The sequence below is a fragment of the Euwallacea similis genome, chromosome 4, assembly GCF_039881205.1.
Source record: "Euwallacea similis isolate ESF13 chromosome 4, ESF131.1, whole genome shotgun sequence".
Classification (NCBI taxonomy): Eukaryota; Metazoa; Arthropoda; class Insecta; order Coleoptera; family Curculionidae; genus Euwallacea; species Euwallacea similis.
This window is the reverse complement of record NC_089612.1, coordinates 3,645,116-3,669,367: the sequence shown is the minus strand read 5'-3', so window position 1 is coordinate 3,669,367 and position 24,252 is coordinate 3,645,116. Positions and strand designations below refer to the sequence as shown.

General features: G+C 35.7%; 6 protein-coding genes across 7 annotated transcripts in view; 4 read left to right on the top strand and 2 right to left on the bottom strand.

The window, feature by feature from the left end:
* The window catches only part of LOC136408581 (MYG1 exonuclease), a 102,320-nt gene extending 80,887 nt beyond the window's left edge, over positions 1-21,433 (bottom strand). Inside the window, exon 1 of the mRNA XM_066389652.1 lies at positions 21,428-21,433. The gene's annotated coding sequence lies outside the window, so the exon portion shown is untranslated. The remainder of the gene's footprint in view (positions 1-21,427) is intronic.
* Positions 199-1,204, top strand: LOC136408592 (splicing regulator SDE2). The gene is made up of 2 exons (XM_066389668.1): positions 199-392; positions 468-1,204. The coding sequence occupies exons 1-2, from the start codon at positions 285-287 to the stop codon at positions 1,137-1,139; spliced, it is 780 nt and encodes a 259-aa protein (XP_066245765.1). The 5' UTR covers positions 199-284; the 3' UTR covers positions 1,140-1,204.
* Positions 1,194-18,578, bottom strand: LOC136408564 (RNA helicase aquarius). The gene is made up of 19 exons (XM_066389626.1): positions 18,452-18,578; positions 18,297-18,397; positions 18,083-18,236; positions 17,629-18,024; positions 17,420-17,578; positions 7,093-7,206; positions 6,631-6,846; positions 6,309-6,522; positions 5,273-5,321; positions 4,836-5,071; positions 3,692-4,605; positions 3,439-3,639; positions 2,743-3,299; positions 2,382-2,553; positions 2,160-2,330; positions 1,901-2,098; positions 1,673-1,849; positions 1,401-1,622; positions 1,194-1,349 (listed from the first exon to the last, which is right to left on the bottom strand). The coding sequence occupies exons 1-19, from the start codon at positions 18,527-18,529 to the stop codon at positions 1,260-1,262; spliced, it is 4,419 nt and encodes a 1,472-aa protein (XP_066245723.1). The 5' UTR covers positions 18,530-18,578; the 3' UTR covers positions 1,194-1,259.
* Positions 11,151-13,921, top strand: LOC136408575 (G-protein coupled receptor Mth2-like). Of its 2 annotated transcripts, none has more exons than XM_066389643.1 (6): positions 11,151-11,827; positions 12,816-13,000; positions 13,054-13,220; positions 13,272-13,407; positions 13,479-13,589; positions 13,643-13,921. In XM_066389643.1, the coding sequence occupies exons 1-6, from the start codon at positions 11,384-11,386 to the stop codon at positions 13,884-13,886; spliced, it is 1,287 nt and encodes a 428-aa protein (XP_066245740.1). In that variant the 5' UTR covers positions 11,151-11,383; the 3' UTR covers positions 13,887-13,921. The 2 variants fall into 2 exon arrangements, with proteins under 2 accessions (XP_066245740.1, XP_066245739.1); XM_066389642.1 differs by having other exon boundaries at positions 11,152-11,827; positions 13,054-13,224; positions 13,276-13,407; positions 13,643-13,920.
* On the top strand, positions 14,213-17,122 carry mthl5 (G-protein coupled receptor Mth-like 5). The gene is made up of 6 exons (XM_066389641.1): positions 14,213-14,711; positions 15,116-15,332; positions 15,508-15,799; positions 15,861-15,939; positions 15,989-16,300; positions 16,353-17,122. The coding sequence occupies exons 1-6, from the start codon at positions 14,488-14,490 to the stop codon at positions 16,684-16,686; spliced, it is 1,458 nt and encodes a 485-aa protein (XP_066245738.1). The 5' UTR covers positions 14,213-14,487; the 3' UTR covers positions 16,687-17,122.
* A 188-nt stretch (positions 21,434-21,621) lies between the features above and the next one.
* Positions 21,622-22,830, top strand: LOC136408598 (odorant receptor 94a-like). Its single transcript, XM_066389675.1, has 5 exons — positions 21,622-21,676; positions 21,732-21,831; positions 22,315-22,419; positions 22,528-22,683; positions 22,740-22,830. The coding sequence occupies exons 2-5, from the start codon at positions 21,796-21,798 to the stop codon at positions 22,806-22,808; spliced, it is 366 nt and encodes a 121-aa protein (XP_066245772.1). The 5' UTR covers positions 21,622-21,676; positions 21,732-21,795; the 3' UTR covers positions 22,809-22,830.
* Positions 22,831-24,252: the final 1,422 nt, after the last annotated feature.

Genomic DNA, 24,252 nt, shown 5'->3' with positions numbered 1-24,252 from the left:
CCTCCAAACTTTTCAAAAATTACTAAGTAGGGCACTTGATGCAAATGCGCTGTTGCCTTTCTACTTGTTTGTCGTGTATAAAGCTAGGTGAAGTTATTACTATTTTGACTATTCGCCTAAATTTCAAGATATGATGTGACGTTTGAAGTGTGATTGTTTACGTTTTTCGTTTAATATTCTTGTTCTCTTTAAATCAAGTTCTTACAATTTTTCCACTTAATAATTTGAAGAAAATCACATACAATCAACTTTTCAGCCTCATTAAATTTCAACCGTCATTAGCTATGGAAGTCTTACCTCAATTGCGTGTAAAATGGGGAAAAATCACCTTACCCGTCGAACGAAATTCGATAAGTCGTGAAGAACTGAACGAATTGATCCATTTTCATTTGGTAAGTACTCAATTCTGCTTTCCATATGCATAACAACACATGAACACTTAACAAAAACAAATATCCTCTCCCTAGGGCATGTACTCAGACCAATACTACCTACTTTCAAATGGCAAGAAAGTAACTTCCGACCCTCTATCAGGCAAAATTGATGTGATCATCAAACTGCGAGGAGGCAAAGGCGGCTTTGGCTCAATGCTCCGCGCCATTGGTGCTCAAATCGAGAAGACCACTAACAGAGAAGCATGCAGGGACCTCAGTGGAAGACGATTGAGAGACATAAATAAAGAACAGAGATTAAAAAAGTGGGTGGCACAACAGGCCGACAGGGAAAAGGAAGAAAAAGATAAGAAGAAAAAGAAGCTTGAAAAGATGCTGGAGGAGCCTAAGTATGACTTTAAAGATGAGGACTATGATAAGAATAGGAGTGAGCTGCCTGAAAAGATTGAAAATGCAGTGTTGCAAGGTTTAGAAGCTTCTTGCAGTGGCATTAAGAGGAAGTCAGAGGATGTTAAAAGGAAAGTAGCGCCGAAAAAGAAGCCCAAGTTGTGGTTAGACAGTGAGATTGATGATGATTTAAGTGTGAGCAGCGAAGATGACATACCAGGAACAAGTGAGAAAGAGCTAATAAATACTACTGGGGATAAATGTATGAGTAGTGATAGCGAGGACAAATATAAAAATAAAGAAGCTGATAAGAGTGAAGATGATAGAGAAAAACATGTGATTTCAAGTAGTACAAATTAAGATATATTTCCTTGCAAAAAACTTTTAATTACTTAAGTAAGTCATTACACATATTTTCTTTTTTACATTTAATCTTACAATTTAATAAAAAAAGATGGTTTAAATTATTTTTTTAATTATTTATTCATCATTTGCAACCTCTCCAGTATCCATCACCTCACTATCTGCCGTAGTCGTTTCATCCATTTCCTCATCTTGATCATTAATCTCCTGAAAACTTCCTTTTAAACGTCCTTAAACATCTCTTCACTTGCTACAAACCTGTACTTGCTCCATCCCCTCAACTTCAGGTGCATTATCCACTGTTACAGTCACAATTTCCTCAATTGGCTCGTCTTGAATGGGGACCGCCACCTGCGCACCCTTTTGCTCCCCCTCATCTTCGCTGTCTGTATCCCTGTCTTCGCCTGGATGTGATGTGATCATTCCTTCGTGGGATTTGCACTCCACATTTCCAGGTTTCTCCCATTGTTTTTGAGTTTCCTATTAAACAACTTTAAAAAAAAGTACATTTCAAAATTAATTAAATTTACCTCATACTGTATTTTCAGTGCTTTGACCCTATCCATGTAATATTGATACACAAAATTTGCCATATGCGTCATGTCCTCTACAATCATCGAAGGCGCCGAAGGCTGCTCGCTATTCAATCTTTGAGTGGGATATAACTCATTGAGTAATAAGTGTAGTTTAGTGGGCCTTTGAGTCAACTAAAAATTCCTTCTTTTAGCATTATTAATACCTTTTTTGCTTAAATTAACCTGCTCAAAGGCTGGAGTAAGTTCATAACAATTCTGAAACAGAGAAACTCTGGCGAAAATGTATAGTCCCAATCTGGCGCGAGACATAGCCACCACCAATCTACGGACATCCCGCAAGTGGCCCACGGCCCTGGTTTTGACCAACGAGAGAAGAATGTAATCGTTTTGTTGACCCTGATACTTGTCAACTGTAGTCACCTACAATGACACAAAAAACGCAATTTACTGGGATATTAACAATTATAAAGGCAAATAATACCTTATGGGGCCTTCCTATTAAAGGATTATTAGCGCACCTCGCATTAACCACATCCCGTATCAAGTGCTTTTGGCCGTTGTAAGTGGTCAAAATGGTGATTTTGCTAGCAGGATAGCCTATCAATCGCATGTACATAAACACAGCTACGCAGTATTCGGCTTCAGCTAGATTCTTTTTAAATCAAATTAGGGTTTATTTTAAGAAAATAAAGGCATTGTTTACTTGGTAAAAGTAGGGATTGGGCTCGGACTCTCCCACACCGTTAAAGTCCTGCACGTCAACGAGTTGAAAATCGAAGGCGAAGCCAGCGTTGGACCTTTTATATTCCGCCCAATTTTCCACATGGCTTAAGTTGCCCAGTTTCTTGTAACGCCAGTTATACAGGTTGCATATGCTGTAAAATGAAAAAAATATTGTAACAACGGAGCTTTGTTCCAAAATCTTTGGTATGTGTATAAAGACGCCTCGCAACGCTGCCGAACTCAATCGCAGATGCTTTTCTATCATAATTTGACATTCATATTTAAAAAGAAACGCTAAACGCGATCATGACATATGTAGGGTTTAACAAAAAAACTCTCACCTGGGCCTAGCCCTCCCCTGCCCATCCAGATCAACGGTAGTTACTCCCAACCTCACCAGCCTTGTAAATAAGCTTTGCTCCATATTGGAATACTTCTGAAACGCCATGTTCTTAATTACTGGCGGCAACTGATGATGGTCCCCAATCATGATCCATCTCTTCAGTCTATTGTAGCCGTCCTGTGGATTTTGCAACAGTAGTGGAATGAATGTTTCGATCTCCAAGATCTGAGCAGATTCCTCCATGAGAATATTGTCGTACTTGAAGCCGATCTCGACCAGTTCTTTACGCTTCAAGGCGGCGTGCGTGCACGTCATGGCAATGATTTTAGCCTCCTTGACCAACAAGTACTTGGAACGGTCCAGGCCGGAGCGCAAGAGCTCGAAAGCGCGGAATTCTTCCAGTTCCTTGAAGATGTGGTCGATATAACGGAAACAGCTTTCAGCCACTTCGAGATCGGCCTCGTAGGAGAAGCCCTTGAAGAGAGGCTGTGGGGCGTTACTGAAGAATTTGCGGAATGGAAATTCTTGAGAGATTATTTCGGGATTGGGGGATACCTAAGAGAAAATCAGTGTGTTATATGTCAATATCAGATTAAACGGTTATCCAAGGAACATACGTTTTTCACAAAATTTTGAAAATTAATTTTCAGAAATTTCCAGACGCCTTTTTGGCTAAGAAATATTTTATACATACTTTTCCACTTTTGGGTTTGACCACACTCAAAAAGTGCTCCCATCTAGAAAGAATTTGGTACAAGTAAAAATAGCCCGCGGTTTCGCATGTATAGGCCTGATCCCCTTCCACATCTATGGAATCCTGAAGTCTCTGCACTTCTTGCAGCAGATCAATACGCTTGGCTAGCACGTAATTCACTCTTCCATATCGGCTAAAATCCTTTAAACACATTTTCGTTCAGTGTTCCCTACCCCTGATAAAAAACACTTACTTTTTCGGTTTCCAAAGCCTCTTCCCCATGACCCAAACGCAGCAGATGACGCTCGTCGATGTCCAATTGCACGATTTTGTCGAAGAGTTGATTCAGAGCTTGATTCGAATGCGTAACAATTAGAGTTCTTTGGTTAGGGAAGTTGTGGTACAAGTTGGAGATAATTTGCACAGCAACGTCGGTTTTTCCCGTACCCGGAGGTCCCACCACAAGCGTTAACCCCGGCTGCATCCCCGATTTAATCGCCTCGATTTGAGTGGGTGTAAACGGAATCATGTTCTTCTTAGGCTCATTAAAATGAAATGGTCCTCTCCTAGGAATCTTGTGTGGTTCCACCACAATGGCCTTCCTTCTCTCCTCCCCCTCCTCCTTGTCCAAATCTTCGAACGTAAGTCTAAAAGGTCGCACCAGCTTCTTAGGATCGTCAGTTTTCAATTTGATTTGATACTCCGGAAAACAAGAGCGCAAATGGTCCATGTGGATGAACGTGTCGTTGTAATCCAACGTGGCAATTTGCCCATCCATCTTGGTATAATGAGCGGCGCTTGGATCGCCATAGCCCAAAATTATATCGTGCAGCCACTCGGGTACCACACACTCTGTGTTCATTAATTCTCTAATGGTTTCCAATACGGCCTTAAAGTTGTTCTCTTTCGGCTTCCTTCGGATGATAATGTTGAAGCTCTCGTACACGTCCTCTTTGCCCTTATTGACCTCACTCATATCCTCACGATACTGGTTGCAGTCCAGCCACACTCGAAAAGTGCGCCTGTCACCAGGTAAGACCGGTTTTGGATCGGGGCCATCTTCGATCACTCTACCATTACTGTCAAGCATCCCTTCGATTTCACACCCTCGGATGCAATCCAAGCCCACTTGAGGAGCAAAGGGTTCTTTGTAATTGTATCTCGTACCTGAATATAAGAAAAGAAAGCATAGATAGCAATGCGAAAAAAATAGTGTATAAATAACAGACAGGTACAGGAGCCGAATTTGACATATGAGTGAGGTTAATAACTCAGCATATAACCTTACTCATACGTCAAGTTCTGCTGCTGTCACTGTACGTTGTTTTTAATAAATTGGCAAGCGCTCATTTTCGAAATCCTTCGATTAACAATTTCCATGTCATCATATGACTTACCTATTGGATTCACCGGTTTAACGGTGACCAAAAAACAAACGTCATGTTTCCGCAAGTTCTCCCACTCAGCTTTGACCTCTGATTTAACTGACAGATTGACAGTGATATCGGCTCGGACGCGACTCGGCCGAGTTTCGCCGATATTTGGCTTGGCAACCTCGACAACTGCAAGATGTTCTATAGGGTGAGCCATACGAGCCCAGCCGCCAAAGTAGGTACTGTTGTCCTCAGCTTTCCTGGGGAAGTTTTTCACAGTTGTCATTAGGGTCTAAATTCGTAAATTCGAAAATTTCGAAAAGTGCGTACTAAGTGTGACAAAATGATCGACTTTTTCCATGATTTTCTTTATTCTGACATTTTGTAGCGGGTCAGGGAGGCACTTTGATCATAGTTAGTGAGCACTTTTCTTAGTTCACCGAAGTTGTTATGTTACTTACCAAGGGCAAAGCCTACTTACGGCGTCTTCGATGTCTTGACGAATTTCGTCTGAAAATTACGAAAAAATAACAATATTGTAAGGATCAAAAGCATTGGTACTAGAATTTTCATAATTGAGTTTCTAACAATTGAGTATTTTGATCACTTTTTATATCAAATTTCAACGAAAAGAAAAAAGTTTTGACGATATTAATGGAAACTGCATAGTTAATATTTTATATCTCCAATTTCACATGGAGCAAAATGATTTAATGGGGCTCTTATACTATTTTTTACATTGGAAGTGATATCTTATGTTTGTCTAAATGACGCTGCTTATTTAAAATGTCAAAAATCACACGTCATGTTTCTTCCTTTCACATTCAAGATTCCGAAACGTGACCTTCATCATTGTTAAGAATATTTTCTCAGCAATGGCAAAAACAGAGTAATTTCAATTTATATGTTTTAAGTGAAAATGACGTTCATAAGATTCCGCTAAACAATCCCGTTATCCAAAACTTCACAAATTATACATTATTTCCTCTGTTCAGATTAAAGAATCCGACACATCTGCTTCGCCATTATCAAGAACATATTCTCGACAATTTCAGAGGAAAGAAAAGGGAACAATAATTCCCCTTTTAATTTTTATTGCGAAAGGAATAGAAATAGAAGCGAACTCACACTCCCACATACTTCAATTTGTTTACAAAAGGTTTTCTAGGAATTCGAACATACAATTCCATTTTTTTTTACATATGTGACCGACTATAACAATATGCAACAAGTGTGCATCAAAATTGACTAACACATCAGTCCACAACCAAACGACGATAATTAATTGAAAATCAACTAATTAACACACATAAACAGACTGAAACTTGACCCGTGCGACGCCTCACGATTTAAAAATAAGCACAGGCCCCCATGTACCCATTTGTGTATTATCGTGTTATGTTTTCGGGAAACTATGCATAATCTTTGGTTTAGTAAGACATTCTGTCGCTAAAACAGGAAATTGTCCATTTATTTGTTCAACGAATGCTTACATACATGTAGATTCCAGCCGGAATAAGTTGAAATTCCGCAGCAAATAGTCGTGCAGCGTGAGAAATTGCAAGTTCAATTTGGGCAAGGCTAAACAGCCTTCACCGGAAAAATAGGCGGTCGGTACCACATTTTCGTCCCAAATTATCTCCTCCGTGGGATACAGAGGCATTTCATTGAGGGCCACCAGCTGGGAAACCCGTTTCTCATGTCTCGACACCTGTAAAACATATTTCATAGTTGTGGCGTTCTCGACACAAACAATGTAACTACAAAAAGCGATCTTTCGCCGTTATCTAGACATTAATATCGCAACATTTTCGCTCACCAGCAACTCCCTCAGGAACGTTTCATCCAACCTGCACCACTTGAAGCTCTCCTCCTCTCCGGGAGGGGGCACCAAACACAAATAATTGGCAATAGCCCTCAGTTGGTCCCTGCTGAGGGGTCCAAAGTGCTTCTCCAGCGCCTTCCGAGTGTCCACACTGGCCACATTCGCAAGTGAAAAAGGGCGTAGTTCTGGAAATTTAGAAAAGGCCGCTTTCTGCAAAAACAAAACCGCTGAATACAATCCTGGTTCGGGTTTTTCCTGATTTATGGTACGTTGCATAACACCAAAACATAAACGTACTTGTGGCAATTTAAATGTTTTACGTATGTCATAAAGTTATAAATTTAGACATCAAAACGATGGGCCTTGATAGATATTAGTATCGCTAAAAGTTTCTTGTAATAAAAGTATATTAACGTTTAGGCAAGAATGTATGAGGTTTGGGAGTAGAAAACTGACCTGTAAGGAAGTTATTTTGTCGTAGTGGATTTGTGTCATGTCGTGGTCACTCAAGGGGTCTCCGGTTTCGTCGTTAATCTCGAATCTGGTGTAGAACTTCAGCATGTCTAAAAGCTGGAAGAGGACAGAGAAAAGATCAGTTAAATTTCTTTTTCCAAAAAAGCAGAAAATATGATTAATTGAATGATTGAATGATGAAAAAGAAAAAAAATTGCGTTTTGAAGGTACAAATTCTAAAATTAAAAATCAGGATTTATTGAAAAAAATCGTATTAATTTTTTTTTTTAATGAATCACGCTGAAATCATGGAGCTGTTTTTGTAGCAATTGGAGCAAATAATTTAAGAAACGTGAAAAAAATATGAAATTACTGAAAACTGCGTATTATTGGTCACTTTGGCGCCTGAACAAGCAAGTTATAAAGAGAAGATTAAATATCTTTCTCATAGATCATAAATATTGATATAGACAATTTTTTTATTAATCTTTTGGCTGCAAAAATGAGAAACAAGGTGTCAGTTAATTCTCTCGTTAAGGTTCTTTATCTTCAAAATTGTTAGAAATAGGTGATATACAGTATGTCCACAGATAAAGGGTCCAAGAGGACAAATGGACAAAAAATATCGTTTTCCGACAAAATGTCATTCTTGATAAAAAAATGTCTGCTTCTCGAAAAAATACGATTTACGAAGGTAACTTGAAACTTTTTCATATAGGGTGCCCCAAAACTACGAATACATGAAATACTATCAAGAGTAAACTAGCTTTATTTCTCATTTTAGAGTAAAATGGTAAATAAAAAAAAGATTTTAAATCCTATCCAAAGTTTACATACAAAATTCCACTATTCCAAAATAGTTTATAAATAATTCAAAATAAAAGTTAGTAGATATTATTTATTCAAACACACCTCCCCTGTATTCGACGCATTTCTTAAATTTAATATTGTGACATTTGTTGTCATGCTTGTTGTGAATACATAAAATGAGGTGAAAAAGGTAAAACTAGAAATTGTTTGAATTTTAAAAGAAAAATAAAACTTGGAATATTCAATTAAAATTTTGTATGTAAACTTTGGATAGGATTTAAAATTTGTTTTTTATTTACCATTTTGCTCCAAGATGAAAAAAAAAGGTAATTTATTCTTGATAGTATTTCATGTGTTCGTAGTTTTTGGGCACCCTGTATAAAAAAGTTCAAAGTTGTCTTTGTAAATCGTATTTTTTCAAGAGGCGGAGACTTTTATCAAGATTGACTTTTTGTCGAAAAACGACATTTTTTGTCAATTTGTCCTCTTGGGGCCGTATGTCTGTGGACATACTGTAGAAACAACTTACCCAAAATTAGAAATTATACAATATAGGAAGTTATGAATATTAAAACAATATATTAGAAGATTGATTAAAAAAGTAATTTTTTAGATAGAAATCGAAGGTAAGAAAGTACCAGTTTCAGTACCAATTTTTAGATGAAGCTCTACATCTCCAGAGAGATAATTCCAGAAAGTATTTTGGAAACATTCGAATCTAAAATTACCATATTTTAAATTAAATTAAATACCACCTTTAGGTTAAAAAAACCCATCAGAATGCTGCCTTCTTCTAAGAAAAATTGAAGGCAGTTACTTCACACTAATAACAACAATTATTATTTTCACAGACTAGTTTTGTTTACATAACTAGCAATAATAAACACTGGGAGAGTTTTGGACTTTTTCACTTATTCATTGGCGCCAACTATGTAATTAATTAATGCACAAATCCACTGCCAAACCAGTTTTTTCATTAAACTACAACCAAAAAAGTTAATGCACCACTTTGTAGAATCAGTTTGAATGTATTTTACGTGAGCATTCACTAAGAAAAAAATAATAATCCCTGAAGAATTTCATTAGAAGAAATGAAATACATAATATAGATTTCAAAATTATGTTCATCATTGATGTTCATGTCTTACAATTAGTTCTATTTCACCCACCATGGACCTCAGAGGAGTTTCAAAGAAGTTTTCACTTGGTAAAAAAAATCATTAGCTCATAAGCAAAAATTATTCCAAACACAAATAAACATGAGAAAAGGAAAACATTTCTAAATTAAAGCAGGAAATCAAATTACTTTTCTAACTGTAATTCACAAAAGTGTAGAACAGAGATGAGAAATATAACAATTCTCCTTTGCATTGTTGCAGTTTTATATTTCAAATTATAGATTCAATACACAATAATTGTAAGTTCAGTCTACATTTATTGTACAATGGCTACAGCAGTCGATCGTGGTCTAGCACATAAGAAACACCTCAGAAAAGATAAACTAAAAATCGGCCAATTTTAACCTTATTGGACACATGCGTTTTCATTAAAACTCTGTAATAATTATCATAATTATTTAATCAATAATCAAACAATTATCTAAGTGATTTAAAAAGGTAAAAATTATGGACATAAACATGTGTACATTAAAAATATAACCAGTTTCTTTGAAGTTAATTTGTTGCATCATCATCATCATCATCATCATCATTATCGCCTCGATAATTTAATCAAACCCAGACACAATTTACCGAATTTCTTCCGGTTTTACTTACGTCGAAAATAATTGGAAATTTCGATGTCGTTTAATTGTAGATAATTTTCCGCAGCAATAAAATGTGCAAAATTGGCGCTATAATAGTGATAAATAAAACGTGAATTACAAAATCGGTCACTGCAGTTCGTGACACTTTACGACGCAGTTAATCCAAAATATTTGACAAAAATATCAACAACAAATTATTTTCTTAATCTTAACTAATACCAAACAAGCACACATAAGCATGAGTATATTCTTTTTAACATTACTAAACTAACAAAAACGACACAAGGTACTTATGATGGTACTGCCCCAGTTTAAATCGCCTGATACCTATTCATGCAAGTGCAAATGAAGTACGACATGTTTTGACGATTTCCGGCTCTTATTTCGGGGTCATAAAAGTAAGATCATTTTTGTTCATTTTAAGATAGCTCTAAAGAGACTGAAAGGATTCTAAAAGCTCATTTCTCCAAAAATCAGGATGCGTTATTAGTTTTATATTATTTAAGTTCAGATTCTAGTTGCCTACTCAGCTACATCACATAGAAGTCGTGAAAAATGACGACTGTTCTACAGAATTAAAATTCATTGAGAAGATGTTGCGAAAGCCAGAATCGTATCAAAGAAGATGTGATATGAATTTTAAAAAATCAGGAAAATTGTAAACAATTCATATTTCTGATTTTAGAAAATCCGTTGGTTAATTGGCAAATATTGCTGTCTTCCTTAGACTGTGAAACACCATGCAGTTTTCTATGCAATTTAACAATTTTGAGAGTGTACGGCAAAAATCAGGGTCGCAGTGAAAATGATTTGAAAAAAAGTCTTTTCGTCTTTCTGTTTTTCGCACCTGTACCGCACTGTCTTTTATAGTCTGCAAAAGGTCATAATTTTCTACGCAAGTGAAAACATTAGAAGTTGTACTGCAAAAATCAGAGTGGTGACATGAAGAAAAGGTATAAGAACTATTGATAATTCATCTCTGTAATTTTAAAAAATTCGAGGTGAGTTTGATAATTGGGGCACGTCTCTATCTTTCAAAAACTGCGAAAGATCATGTACAGTTTTCCACACAATATGACACTGTAGTGCAAAATCAATATCGTACCTCGTGTCGAAAAATGTTTAAAGAGAAGCTGTAAAAACGGGGAAAAACGTGTCACTGGCTGATTCACGTGTTATTCTTTGCTAGTGAAACATTTTTATAAAAAATTTGACAATTTGGAGACCATAATGCAAAAATCGGGATCGTATCAAGAAGAATTTAACAAAAAAAACACGCTAAACAGCCTGAACAAGCAATTTACTGCTTTATAACAGTTGCGACAGCACTTTCTTATAAAGAAATTCCATATTGATTTCTCTTATAAGATATTTCAGCTCCTTAGAATGTTTTACAGAAAACGCTGTTTCACTTTAAAAATTGGTCGATTACGCTTGTTGCCCGACAAATCTTCAAGAGACCCCATCAATTTAACCACATGGACCAAATTCTCTGTATACATTGCAAAATCCCGTTTTGCGATAAAATTGCGGAAAGAGGATCCAAAGTGGGGAATAGACCAACAGCACTCCGCGTTTCAGAGTTAATCGGTGAATGCACACAACCATAACATGTGTCGCACGATCGCGCCAAAAGAAGATAAATAAAATCGTATTTTTAGAGTTTCAAGTTTTCGTTCTCAATAACATGAAGTCTAGTGTGTAGTGTCGTAAACAGCGATGGTCAACAAAACTGTTATCGTGTGGAGCCTGATGGAAATTTTCTTCATGAAGGCGTGGGCGCTGTACGAATGCTGCCCCAACGAAAACGTTTTAGACACCACCAAAAGGGAGACTTTTTGTATGACGCCCAATTCCACCAAGATCGATTTGAAATGTGAAGAAAACACAATACCCATCTTCGAAGACCTGAAGGCGCCGGGTTTTACTTTGCTGAGCAATGGAACGATGATAGAGGACAATAGTGGGAAACTTACCAAGTACTGCTACTTTAATTACCAAAATCAGAGTAGATCCTACATAGTGTGTATGGAATCAGACCCGCTGGAGACCTATCACCAACGCAAATTGAAAATCCAGGCCATAGTAATCAGCATTTCTGCAGTATTTGTCTTACTAACCATGGCGGTTTACTTTTCTATCCCTAGTTTGCTGGATTTGCAGGTAAATACAGGGTGACCCAACGAAAGCTTTGCACCTCGAATTTCAGTTTTTAAAATGAAAATGTGTAAAAACGACCGGGTTCATCGATTTTTCATTCGTGGGGGACAATTTTTTATTGTATTTTTTACCCTTCAACATCAACCTCTAAACTGAGGTAACAGTTACCCCCAAAATTTTTAACGAGAAAAATCATCGAGTGTTACCTCATTTTAACGGTGGTTGCACCCTGATTATAACTTCCAAGTTTAAAGTCACTGCCATTATCCCCGTTGATATGGCAGCTTGTCAAAGATTCTGTGAAATTTCTCACAATAAGAGCTACAGACTTTAAAATGAGATAGGAAGACCTTTAAAAGTAAGATATAACTGAATTGTTTTGACGAAGGTGAGTTTTACCCCTCAAATTTAAAAGATGGGTAAATGGAAAAAAAGTGTTCACATAACTTTTCTGATTAATTTGTTAAATGCTGGAAATGACCACTATTTACCTTCATACAATAAAATATATTTTGTTCAAAGCGTTGTCTTAAGTTACGTAACATTTCGTGTGTAATTTAATGGTATTCATGAAAACTCACCTCCGTCAAAACGATTGAGTAATACTCACTTTTTCCTACCCTCATTTTGAAGTCTGCAGCTCTTGAAATAAATTTCCCAAAGGCTTTGACAAGCTGTCATATCAATGGGGATAATGGCCGTGACTTGAAACTTGAAGACTATAATCAGGATGCCACTACCATTAAAATGAAGTATCACTCAACACCCCTTCCCATTACAAATTTTGAAGGTAACTGTCACTTTTGCTTAGGGGTTGAAGTTGAAAAGTTGAATAAACAATAAAAAATTATCCCCCTCGAATCAAAAATCAACGGGTTCGAGCGTGTTTCCACATTTTCATTTTAAATACTGAAAATCGAGGTGCAATGTTTTCATTGGGCCACCCTGTATTATAAAGACACCTAACATAAATACATTTCCTTTCTGTTAGGGCATCTGCAAAATGCATATGCTGGCAGGTCAAGCAAGCAGCTACATAATATTGTCAATAATTCAGCTGCATAACGGCTTTGAAGATGACCAGTGCAAGACCGTGGCATATATTATGTATTTCGCTTTCTTTTATATGTTTTTCTGGCTCGCAGTCCTGTCGTTCGACATCTGGAGGACTTCTGTGTGAGTATTATAATAATTCCAGATAAACTAAAAATGTAACTGCCCGGTTCTAGAAAGCCAAATATGGGCTCTACCCTCAAGTGGCCTATAATCTACCATGTAGTGGGCATTGGAGGACCCCTTCTTGCTCTTGTAATTGTCCTTGCGGCACATTATTCTCCTTGGGAGTTTTGGGACGACATTCGCCCAGGTTTCGGGGACCATTCCTGCTGGTTCAGATGCAAGTAACCTCTTATGGGAATTAGTGGTGATTAATTTGTTACGTTTTCAGCTAGGAAAGTCTACTGGATATACTTTTATGTACCCTTGTTGGTATTGCTGGCCTTCAACCTTGTATTTTACTTATGGACAATTGTTTCTCTTTGGAAACAAATACATACCTCCAAAAGTAAAATTCTCAAATATCGGTAAAATAACATAAAATTAACATAAAATAGGATAAAATTTTTAAAAAATACAAAGTATTGTTATGTTACAGATTAAAACTCTGCACAAAACTTTGCATTATAATGGGCATAACTTGGAGTTTGGAAGTGATTACATTCGCAATAAATAGCGAGGAACAATCCATAACGGGGCAAGTTCTAATGTAAATCCCTACTTCTCACTATTGCACAAAGAACCTAAAAGCTTGGTTTACAGATTCCTGGTGGATTTTTGCAATATGATCCAGGGGATTTTGATTTTTTTGGTGCTGGTGGTATACAGGAAAAGGGTGCGCCGGGCTTTGGCCGATAAAAACTTCTGCAATATCCAATTTCCCGGCTCTTGGAGGAACCTTGAAGATGAAGAAATGGAAAGCGCGGAGGCAAAAACTAATGCAACAATTATTGCATATAATGTAGAAAATGGGCAGGCAGAAGATGAAGTTAGTTTAAAAGGTTAATTTTGGGACGTCTCTCTAATCCCATAAATTTTGATATATTTATATTTATGTATAATTATGTAATAAAATAAATGTATTATTAAAGTGAATTAAAAAAACATATACACAAGTTTCTATGAACATGCACCATGAAGCACTATTGTCACATCTCACGAACTTTTAGTTAAATTTTATAAAATATTTTAAAATCAAAAAATAAATAAAGCTTCATAACCAAAAAATACCATTTTTGTAAAAGTCCAGTCGAAAAAATGTGCTAAACGGAGACTTAACAATGGCTTAATTTATTATGAAATAGTAATCTATATAATAAATAGGACACAATGGCAACAATGTGCGTTGACTCATAAGTTACAATTAAAACAGTTCCCTCTACTCGTCAAAAATGCCAAGCTCAAACTTCATTTTTACTTCCATAGCCTAAAAACATTTATTATTATTTATCTATTAAATTTTTCTTATTATCACCTTTAAACCTAGATTTCTGCCTCAAAAACCCTTCATAAACTCAAATGAAGGCTCCGCTAGCCTATTCCCAATCCCACTCGACTACATTCGTGCACCAAAATCGCCCCTAACCTCTAACAACAAAATCAGCAAAATGCCCCTTCGGAGGCTTTTCATCTGGTTTATACTCCTTACAAGCGTTAACCTCAGTGTGGGACAAAATGAGCCAAGAGGCCCCACAATAATTGTGCCTAAATGTTGCGCCGCAAACGAAATTCTTATGGGAAATTATTGTTCAGTACCCAATGGGACAGGGGATTTGTGGAGTCCCTTGTTTACAGCTGAAAATGGTCGTTCGAATTTACAAGTGGATTACAGGTATTTTGTAATATATTGTCATTATATGATTATATTGGAATTATTTTATTGAAAAATTAATTGGCATTTTCAAACACATTGAGATTGCTCTAACGAGGGTGTTTGTTTTCGATTTGAAAACATCATTTGCTTCATCATCATTCATTAATCATTTGGAGCAGAAGTTAGGTCCAAACAATTTAGCAGAAATGTATGTTAAAACACTCAGTATGGAAGTTGAATTGAAAGGTTGCATTTGCTAACCAAAGCTTCTCAACAATATTAGGTCCCAAAAGAAATGCAAGTGGATGAATTAAATCAGATAATCTTTTTTTTGAGCAATCCCAGTGCTGTAAATCACAATGCTATAAATGTTTTTTCAAAATATACATGTGTTAATTTCTACATTAAAACAATTTATTTAGACTCATAATAGGTAAGCCGAACTGCAGGAGTACTCAATTATGGAGAATATTCCATTATCAGTCTTCAACAGACAAGTTACGACTCCTGCCGAATGGCATTCTGCGGCATTACTTTGACACACAAATTCCCAATGAATTTGAATTGGAAAATGAGTATAATATTGAGGAAAATAAGTTGTTTCATGATTACGTTTTGGGAAAATATTGTATTGATAAGGTAGGTAAAAGGACTATAAAGGTTTTTTATTAAGTCACAACAAGAATCATTAACAAGTAAATTTTTAAATTATTATTTTTTTAAATATGAAAAATCAGCTAAAGCAACATTTTGACTGTCTAAATGTTAATCTCTTCTTCTATTTATATTAAATGAAACTGTTCTCTAATTGTAGCAAGTTGACAGTAATGAACTACGTGAATTTGCCTGGGTCTGCAATCCTGATCAAAATCATGATTGGGCAAGCAACGAATTTTTAATGCATAATATTGTGAGCCCTGTCAGTCATGGGATCACTATAATTTGCCTATTGACTATTTCCATTATTTACTTTGTAATGCCAACTTTAAGAGACCTGGCTGGAAACATTGTGACTACAATGTGCCTATGTTTGCTAGTTAGTCAAACTGCCGATCTAGTACGGCTTTTGACAGTATTTAAGAGCCACATTAGCTTATTAATTGCCGGTAAAATATTATTTTTTGACAACATTTCAGAGTGTTAATTAAAAGTATAAAATGTTTTCAGAAGCGATTTGCTACATTAGTTTGTTGGGCGCCTTTTTTTGGCTGAATACTTTGGGATTTTACATTTGGAAGACTTTTAAGTAAGTTTTAATCTTTAAGGAATCACTTATATGATTCAATTAATTACAGATCAAGGAATGTTTTTTTGCGCATTACTGATGGTAGAAAGTACTGTTATTATGGGCTGTATGCTTGGCTGTGCACCATAACATTGGGGTGCTTGGCGATGTTTGCACATTTCACTATGGACTATCCGGATCTATCCGAAATTCAAAACACTGTAGAAAGGCCTCGGGAGCAAATTGGCTCCCTGGGTATGATTATATTCTTCGTTCCTGTCGCCTTCACAGTTTTAGCCGATGTTTTCTTCTTTGCAACAACCCTCAAGAAGATTAATCGCATGCACACTTATGGCAGAATTCATCATAAATTGAGGCACAGGTAAGTACCCTTTATACCACAAAACACTGAATACATTTTCCCACTTAAACAGCTTTAGAATGTTCATTCTACTACTCTTAACTCTAACGCTCTGCTGGCTGTTCTTCCTCTCGTCGTTCTCAAAATACGAGGGCCTAATCAACAGCCACATCATAGTGAACACGTTCATGGGACCCCTCTTGTTTTACATTTGCCTGATCAATCAGAAACACGTGTCTTATTTACTGAAAAAGACGTGCTGCTATGAAAACTGCATTTGTCCCTTTTTCCGGCCGGAGCCCGAGAATGAATGGGGAGATGAAATGACAGCCATGAATACTGAGTACAATAATTATTGCAATTACAGGGAGCCCGCAGTATTTAAGTATGGGTATAGTTCACATTAGTGCCTTTGAAGGTTTTAAGATGATAAATCTCTATTTTAATACTCATATTACATAGAAAATGAAAATTTCTTTCAATATTTTATATAGTAGTTAAGGTTTTAGGTATTTTGAAGAACCACTTGTGATATTTTGGCAGCTTTGTTGGTAGTTTAAATATACCCTAAAGCAACAGATTACACATAAACTAAAATTTAAGTTTTTTAAAATGTTATTTTGACATTTTCATAGGTACTAAATACTTCCTAACGGACTTTTAAATATCACTTAAATAATCCCAAATAATCATGATTGAACTGAAACAGGGGCCATTAATATTGGAAAATCTCTCTGATAACCACATTTTCACTTCCTCAAGTGAGGTTACTTTTATAATAATATTTTTTCCACCCTCATTATTGTACTTAAATTGTTTGAATAAAATTTTTATATAAAACAATGAACAGCTATTATTTCACATTGAAACTGGAAGATTCAAGAGGTTCAATCTCTTTTATGTGACTGATCTCAGCAGTCATTTTAGCAGAAATATAACATTATCAACAGATACCAAAAATAAGATCTGTGTATAGACAATTTCTTACAACTTCAAACTTCACTTTAATCCAAAAGTTAATAAGAAACATTCAAAGTTTCAATTACACTATTATTTTTTCTCATAAACACCAATAACAAAATGTTTCCTTTAAAAATGTTCAGAAATAAATAAATTGGTAAACTGAAGCTTATGACTCACCTGATTAAATAAATGCCCCTCAGACCTCCTAACTAGTCCTGACAGCTGGCATCTAACCACCAAATGGCAATCATCCAGTACAGTATTAAAAAACCTTCGTGTGGGAAGCAATGCTTCTAAATCTATCATCAGCTCCAGAAATCTTTCACAATATTGTACCTAAATAACAATAATCAAGTCACAAAAATTCCACATATGCAATAACCCACCTTATCAGGTAGACAAATCCCAGTTTCCCCAATACTCTCTAACACTAACAAAAACTTCAACATAAGCTTGTGCAGAAATGTCCTCTCCCACATCAACTTTTCCAACTGCTCAGGCTCATCCTTTCTCTGAATAGCCCTCCAAAATTTTTTCCATTTTGGATTGACTTTGAACTCATATTCTCGTCTCACAGGCTGTAGAGACACCCACATAGACAATGAGACGAGCCTTTTAACTTGGTCGCGACAGATTGCTTCCTCCATGCTGTTGAAGCAGTGATTTAAAAACACAAGCAAAGCCATCTGTTCTTTGATGGTCACCAGCAGCTCATCTTCCAAGCAAGCCTCAAGCACTCTTTGGAAAAAATCTGGGAAATGCTTGTTAAATTTTCTAAAAGCCTATTGACGTATGCATTAGGGGATGAAGGTATTTATTTAGTAATAAATACTACTGTACCTGCCACACTTGTACTCGCTCTCGAAATTTTTCATTCACCATTATTACTATGGATAAAATGTGGGCAAGTGAAGCTCCAGGCTTGTAATTTGGCCAGAGAAAGTTTTCTAAATATTGACTAAATTCTAGCACCATGATACGTCGTATTGAGTAGCTGTAAATATAACTCATAGTAAAACTTGAGGTGGGAATATAGTTTTGTGTGTTTCCTTACTTGCTACCACGAATATCTTGCATGTAGACATCTTCGATGACCTCAGGATCAAAACTGGTGTGTTGTGCTGCGGCATGAGGAGCCCAATATTTCTCTGCAAGCTAAATTTTAGCTGAAAATGGAGAAAAGTTGTGAGAAAAATCAGAGTGGGTTACCTGTGTGATTCGGTCAGTTTGAATTTGTTGTACAGTGGGGGCCGTGATGGTTTTTTGAGCAGAAGTGTTTTCAGACATTGTGGTGGCTACTAAAAGCTATTCTAAATTTGTCATCAAATCGATGAATCTGATTATTTAAGACAAATAATAATAATGTTTAGCCGATTTCAATATATTTTGTATTTTGAGGTTAAGCGGCGTTTTACTGTTACATGTTGTTGGGACAATGCCATCGTTTGGGGAAATTGGAAACTAACGTACGGAGAGATGCAGGTAGCCATTTTTAGTACACAGAGTGTTTCATAGCAGAATGTCAAAAGTTCGGGGGATAAATCTGTGGGTGATGTGAAGAAAAAAGATTCATATAAACATGGGTCCGTTTTCGCTTTCTGCCTGAAATACAGGGTGAAAATTTTTTTTAGTTTTTCCTAATAAGTCCATTTCAGCAAAAAAATATTTTTATGAAAATTGGAGAGCGTAAAATAGGTGTAAAGATACATTTTTTAAAAGAATAACAATGTTTTTAATTGCACCAGTGGCGTTCCCATTGATGTGACTCCGAACATTGTAAACGAAAAATATGATACGCCATTGATTAAAAAAAAATAAAAAGAATTTTTTGAAAGCTGCATGTTTCTGTTAAAAAAGAGCTATTCAATATTTTTCATTACATTAACCGTTTTAATAAGGAAGAACATTTTTTAAAACATTATTTTCTATCTAATATTAATACTACAAAACTAAATTAGGTACATTACGTTACTTATAAAAGGTCAATTAAGTAAGGCGTTAAAAAATATATTATATTTTTTATTGTGTTAAAAGAGTGAATTATGCGATTTCTCAGTTATAAATTGTTTTATTTTTTCTATCAAAATGGTGAAAGTTATGAAAAATTTCAAGAGATTTTTTTCTCAGAAATATGAAGCATTCAGAAAATGATTTTTATTTAAAAGAACAGTTGTGTATCATATTTTTCGTTTATAAGGTTCAATGTCTTATTAATGGAGACGCCATTGGTGAAATAAAAAACATTGTTTTTCTCTTAAAAAATATGTCTTTACACCTATTTTACACTCTCCAATTTTATTAAAAATATTTAATGCCGAAACGGACTTAGTAGAAAAAAATTATCATTTTTTATCACCTAATTTTTCAGATAGGAAACGTGGACGGACCCATGTTCATAAAAATTTTTTTTCTTAAAATCGCCTATAGATTTAAACTCTGAATTTTTAACATATTATTATACAACGCCCTGTATATTAATTATTGTTTCGATTATTCTATCGTTTGTAATTTTATGGAGGAGTCAATATTCTTTCGGTTTTATGCATTAATCGACAAGATCAAATTTTTGAAATATGCTCTTTTTATACAGAAGGTAAGCTCTTAAATGAAATGGAAATGATGCAAAGAGTACCTCCCATTAAGATAGTCAAAACGTCCTTTTATCTAAATTAAAAACCTAACTGAACGGGCATATAAGTACATAAGTTATAACCCTCTAATGCTAATCAGTTGTGGAAAATACTTTTCCCCTCCATTCTTTTGGACCAAAAAAACTCTTAAACCACCATCTTCTCAATTATAATTTTTAACTTCAAAACTGGTTTTTCGAAAAATATAAAAAAAACCACACAAACCCTCGCGTATTCGCCACATTTTTTCTTTTTTTTCCTGCTAATGCTAACCTAAAAATTATTTTTTTAATTTCAAAATGGAATAACTTTTTTCAGAATGGGCTGCGGGTCCAATTTTTTCGATTTTAATGATGGGCACTTTTTAGGCTGCGCCATATTGAAAATTCAAGAAACTCAATTTTTTGGCATTTTTTTCAATAACGAACTATGCATTTCGACTTTTTTAGGCATTTGATGCATTTTGTATAATCCAATAGTATCTATTTGTTGCATTTTATGCCGAAATGCTTAATTCGGTGTTGAAAAAAATACCAAAAAATTGAATTTTTTGCATTTTTCTATATATAGCGCAACCTAACAAGTAACACATTTTAAAGGCTTTTTTGGTCTAAAGAGTGGGGATAACGAAATTTTGCACAACTAATTGGCATTAGAGGGTTATAACTTATGTACTTATATGCCCATTCAGTTAAGTTTTCAATTTAGATCAAAAGGAATTTTGACTATCTTAATTGGGGGGTACTCTTTAAGTTAATGTTGAGAATAATGATTAAACTTAAATTTATTTTACTTTTTTTTTAAGTTTTTAAAATTTTCTTTTAATTTAAAATGCACGTGATGGCCTAGTAATATTTTTAGAAGTTCATAGAAGAATTTATTCTGTAATTTCCCGATATGGAGATAGGAAACAATTCCCCATAAAAAATTCAAGCTCTGATGCCGACCATCATAGGGAAAATCATCAAAGACTTTTGATAATTAGTGACTATATTACGAAACGTTTTTAATTACTCCAGCACAGTTGTTGACTCAAAAAGATTTTTAATGTTTTAAGTCGTCTGTCCCTAAAACTTCTGCTACATTCACTACTAAAAATGAACCTTCAAGCGGTTTTCAATAGAAGTAAATTCATCTTTACGCTTTTCCGTTATTGGATCATTGGCCCTCTGACCATTAAGTCTAAACTCCTCACCGGTCTTTCTCTTTTAAACGACGTTATATTTTGGTCTTTGCAAGTAATTGAGTGCGTTTACCTTCGTCACGATCTTCTCCCTTTCCTGCAAATGTTAACCGACATCACCCCTCCCGTTGCCTATGTTTTCAAGAGCTTCTTTTTCCTGAGAAATCGTGTATTTTTACGGGAAATCTACGATTTCATCTTAACAGACCAAACCCTCTCCTCGTTAACCCCTAATTTAGAATCATATTTAAAACCCTCAATCGTCCAAGCGAAGCTTATAGGCAACATTTACGGCTTGAGTTGCACCCTCACGGCAGCCACGTACATGACCAAATCCATTTTCACAGAAGAGGACCTCCCTCTCCTCTTCACTCTTGCCAAACTTAAAAGCCACTACATTTTCCTTATGTATTTATTTCAATGCTTCGCAATTGCTAAATCCATATCCACCAATTACAGTTTCGATTTAACAGCCTTTAATTTGATGGCCATCATCAAGGGAGAGATAATGGTACTTAAGGCCAAAATGCGGGGCTTTGGAAAGCAGAATGCAGCTCAAAGGGAGCATGAAAAGGTACTTTATTTAGCAGAGTGTGTGAGCCATCACGATAAAATTTGCAGGTAAGTTATTTCGATCTCAGCACCAAAAGAGGGGTGAATTGGGGATTTCTACCAGGTTGTTTGAGCTAACCGAAAAAGTGTTCTCTGAAATTACGCTGATTCAGTTCCTGTCGAGCAGCATGGTGATTTGCAATATCGGCTTTCAACTGGTCATAGTGAGTATTTCGAAAAAACTGTTACGAAAGTGTAGGTATAACTTAAAAATATGGGATTTTACATTTTTGACTTTGGGGCTATATTTGAAAGGTTTCAGAAGATTAATCTTTAAAAAAATTAGCGAATTTCTGGGCATGTTTAGAAAGGGCGCCCAATTTTCTTCTCAATAGGATATCACAATTCAGAGATTCAAGATGGCGACGCAGGAGGTTTTCCCGAAAAATCAACATGGCATCACATTTAACTTTGCTACAATTGGTCAGAAGATATGGCGCCATTTTGATTTTTTTGAAAATGCCCAATTTTAAATCCGAGTATGTAATACTTATAAAAAAGGCAATTTTCCGCTTTTTCCAATTATAAAAAAACTTCCGAGTTTATGGCTAAAATAATCGGATGCTTCGAGTCAATTTTAATTTAACTTAAAGTCGCAAAATCTTTGAAATCTCACTAAAATGTGTGCTTTATCCAAATTTTTCCAGGTAAAAATCTTCAGCTACTCATTCCTTCACATGATCATTTATTTAACTGCCATGTTGTGTCAACTAGGCCTTTACTGTTGGTACGGCAATGAGATCATTTTTGAAGTAAGTTCAATCCCAGTCGATATAAAGCGAACTACATATATTTAAAGGTGGTTGAGTAGAATTTCCTGATTCTTCCTCGATTTGAATTTATTTGGAGTTCTGTATCAGAGTTATGGTATTGGAAACGCCTGCTACGAGTCAGATTGGACCAACTGTGGTCCTCAAGCAAAAAGAATGCTCTTCATAATAATGGAAGGCAGCAAAAGACCCCTTCGCATGAGGGCTGGCAAGTTTTCCGACCTCTCTCTAGCTTCATTCACCTCAGTATAATTTCGCACACCACTAATAACAAACATTCAGTCATTTAATACAATTTTCAGGTGCTGCGATCAGCTTACTCATTCTTTGCCTTGATTCAAAGACTCTACACTGACACTGATTTGGTATAAAGCTTTCAGGGAGGTGGGTAAACTACATTGCACCAAATTAATGCATATTTTAATTTTTTATATATATTTTCGTTTTTATCATTTTAGAGTAAATGTTTATTAACGAAATATGATCACGATTTTCAATAAATTTAACTTAACAAAATCGATAAGGGGTATAATTAAATGAATACACAGTGTACGAAAAAAATTACATAATTTTTATTCCTTAATTTGCACAAATATTTAATAGCCGGCACTGCCCCCTTTTGCTCTGATTATGGCCTCTTATTATCTCTCTCTCTTATGACAACTCATTTAAGTCCCTAGGAGGAACATGCAGTGCTCTAACTTGTCGACCCATGTTGTCCTATAAATGTTTGATGAGGTTTAGATCAGGATTTCTTGCAGGCCAAGGTAACATTTGAATTTCCTCATCTTGGAGGTAATTTTGTACTACTCGTGTCTATGGGGACGTGCATTATTGTGCATTCAAGTCAAAATTGCTGAAACACAAATTTTCAGTATTTTATAAACAACTATTATCATCTTATAGATATACACATAAAAAATTATGAAAAAGTTTTAAGATTAATTGTCGTGGTTCTCGGGCCTCTCTCGACAATTTCTTACTCTGCTGTTGCTATTGCCACGGTCGTTGGACTGATATTCTATAGAAGAAATTTTTCCGAGATTGATATTATAGATCGACGAGTCAATTTATTACCAGATTTCTCTTGGTCTCAGTTCTCCGAAATAACTGAGATTATTTTCCACATGGTCACCATGAGACTTGCTCCTATTGGAGCAATCAGTCTCCTCGTTCTTTTCCTATAACGCCTCCTTCTTCATTTCTTTCTTTTCCTGCGTCTTGTCTTCCGATCCTGAGGCTCTAGAGTACTCTTCATGCCTCTATCCGACTCACAAGTCTCAATAGTAACTTCATCTTCAATTTCAGTAGAGCGTCTTCGACGAAGGTTGCGAGGTTTTCTTTTGTTTCTACGGCACCTTCTTCTGTGTTTCAGCTGCACTCCTTGCATTTTACAATCGTTGCAGTTGTAAATGAGATCGATCATTTGGCGGATATTATTGAAACCCGAATAGTCGTGTTTATCGAGATTCAAAGTGTATTTGCCACCTTTGTGTTTGATCAGTCCCGTTTGCTGATCATCCTCCAGGGCCCTACGCAATTACATGGTAGTAGCCCTAAGGGTATCTTTCCTTCCCAGAATTCCCTGCGTTATTTGTTAAGTTGCGATAAATTTTATTTGGTTTAAATAAAAAAGCAGACCTTCTTGGCCAGAAATAGGTTCAGAGCGTCCAATCCTGAAACTTAGATCCTCTGGGCTCTACTTATTACACTATTATTATAAAACTTATATGCCCAATGATCTGGTTTTGAATAGATCCCGTGTGCTCCTTCAGGATGGCATTGACATCAATCACATTGGGCAACAATAATTGG